The sequence below is a fragment of the Olea europaea genome, unplaced genomic scaffold (assembly GCF_002742605.1).
Source record: "Olea europaea var. sylvestris unplaced genomic scaffold, O_europaea_v1 scaffold864, whole genome shotgun sequence".
NCBI classification, from domain to species: domain Eukaryota; kingdom Viridiplantae; phylum Streptophyta; class Magnoliopsida; order Lamiales; family Oleaceae; genus Olea; species Olea europaea.
In genome coordinates, this window is record NW_019267092.1 from 86,867 (window position 1) to 88,556 (window position 1,690).

General features: G+C 44.7%; 1 protein-coding gene across 1 annotated transcript; it reads right to left on the reverse strand.

The window, feature by feature from the left end:
• Positions 1–270: 270 nt before the first annotated feature.
• On the reverse strand, positions 271–1,690 carry LOC111391959. The gene is made up of 2 exons (XM_023017241.1): positions 1,612–1,690; positions 271–1,511 (listed from the first exon to the last, which is right to left on the reverse strand). Exons 1-2 carry the CDS (start codon positions 1,688–1,690, stop codon positions 271–273), a joined length of 1,320 nt encoding a protein of 439 aa, XP_022873009.1.

Genomic DNA, 1,690 nt, shown 5'->3' on the forward strand with positions numbered 1-1,690 from the left:
TTGCTGGTTCTCGAGCTCGAGCTCGAGCTCAAGGGTCAATACTTGCATGACATCAGTGCTCATTCCCTAAACACAAGTAACATAGCACTGCCTTGCTGCTTTTTGATCACCATTCACGATCCCTATACCGTCTGGAAACTTCATAACAAGATGGAAGGTGGATACAATGACCCTGATTTTATTGAGTAGTGGTCTCCCGATGATGGCATTGTAGGCCATCGAAGCATGGACTACGTGAAAGGGAGTGACTTCTGTCACCTGCTTTTGCCCTTAGCCCAATGTTAGTGGAAGATCAACGATTCCTTCTGGGATGATTGTTCTACCCCCAAATCCCTGGAGTGATATTTTGACTGTCTTGAACTGGTTAACAGAAATACCCATTTTCATGAAAGCCTCTTGGGACGACACATTGGCCGCACTTCCATTGTCAACCAAGACCCTCCTTACTTCAAAGTTGGCGATGATGGCAGATATGACCAAGGCATCGTCATGGGGGTATGATATGTCTTTTGAATCCTTTGATCCAAATGTGATATCTTTCATGTCGTTGGGAGCTGTCATTTGTATGGAACTGTGTCGTCGGGCATATTGTTTGCACCCATTATTTGAATCTTCCCCCGAGGCAATCCCCTCGATTATAAGGTTGATGGTACCTGCTATTGTTTGGTTACCTCCCCCAGATTCTGTGGTCTTTCCATTGTTGCAATCATTCCTGGGATGTTTGTCATGCCTAATATACTCCTTTAGGAATCCTCTTTTTATCAAAGCTTCAATCTCACGTTGCAATGTAATGCAATCCTCTGTAGTATGCCCATGGTCACGATGGTAGTCACAGTACTTGTTCTTGTTCCTGGTCTCAAGGGGAGACCTCAACCTCGGTGGCCACTTGAACTCCTTCATATCTTTGATTTCCATCAATATGTTTGACCTAGAGGTGTTCAAATATGTAAGTGTTGGTGGTGTGCCCTGCTTCTGCTTTCCTCTGGCAAGGTCTTGCTGTAGATACAACTCACGCTGCCTCTTATGCTTGGCCCCATCAAAAGTCGGACCAACTCTCCTTAGATTCAATGTTTCTTCCATATTAATGTATTTCTCTCCTCGGGTCAGAAGCTCGGTCACTGACTTTGGGGGAGTTTTTGACAAACTCATTTTGAATGTTTCACATCTTATAGCATGGGTGAGGGCGGAAACTACTGCTGTGATATGGAGATCGGGGATCTGAAGTCTTTCTTTATTAAACCTCTTCATGAAGTCACGTAGGGTTTCATTTTGCCCTTGACAAAGTTGCATGAGGGAAGTTGCTGTCTTTCTGATGCCCTTACTACTGGCAAAGAAGGCAGAGAACTTATCGGCCAGATCTGAGAAAGAGGCTATGGAATTGGGCTCTAAGGTTGAGAACCAGTCCTTGGCTGCGTGGGTCAATGTTTGAGGAAAAGCTTTGCACATCACCCGGTCTAGAGCAACTTGCAAGTTCATGACATCGGTATAGATATTAAGATGGTTGATAGGGTCTGTAGTTCCATCATATTCTTTTATACGGGGATACTTAAATCTGTCCGGTAGGGGGAATGATAATACCTCAGGAGTGAATGGGGGTGTTAGGGATAAAACCCGTTAAACCTCGAGCATTCCTCTGTAGGCCAGTTGTAATTCCTTCTTGAATGATTCGGGCAACCTCACTGGAATCCAT

Coding starts and splice junctions, on each gene's coding strand:
- LOC111391959 (XM_023017241.1), bottom strand. CDS start 1,690: ATGGATTCCAGTGAGGTTGCCCGAATCATTCAAGAAGGAATTACAACT. Junction 1,512..1,611: donor GAATGCTCGAGGTTTAACGG/GTTTTATCCCTA, acceptor ATGGAACTACAG/ACCCTATCAACCATCTTAAT.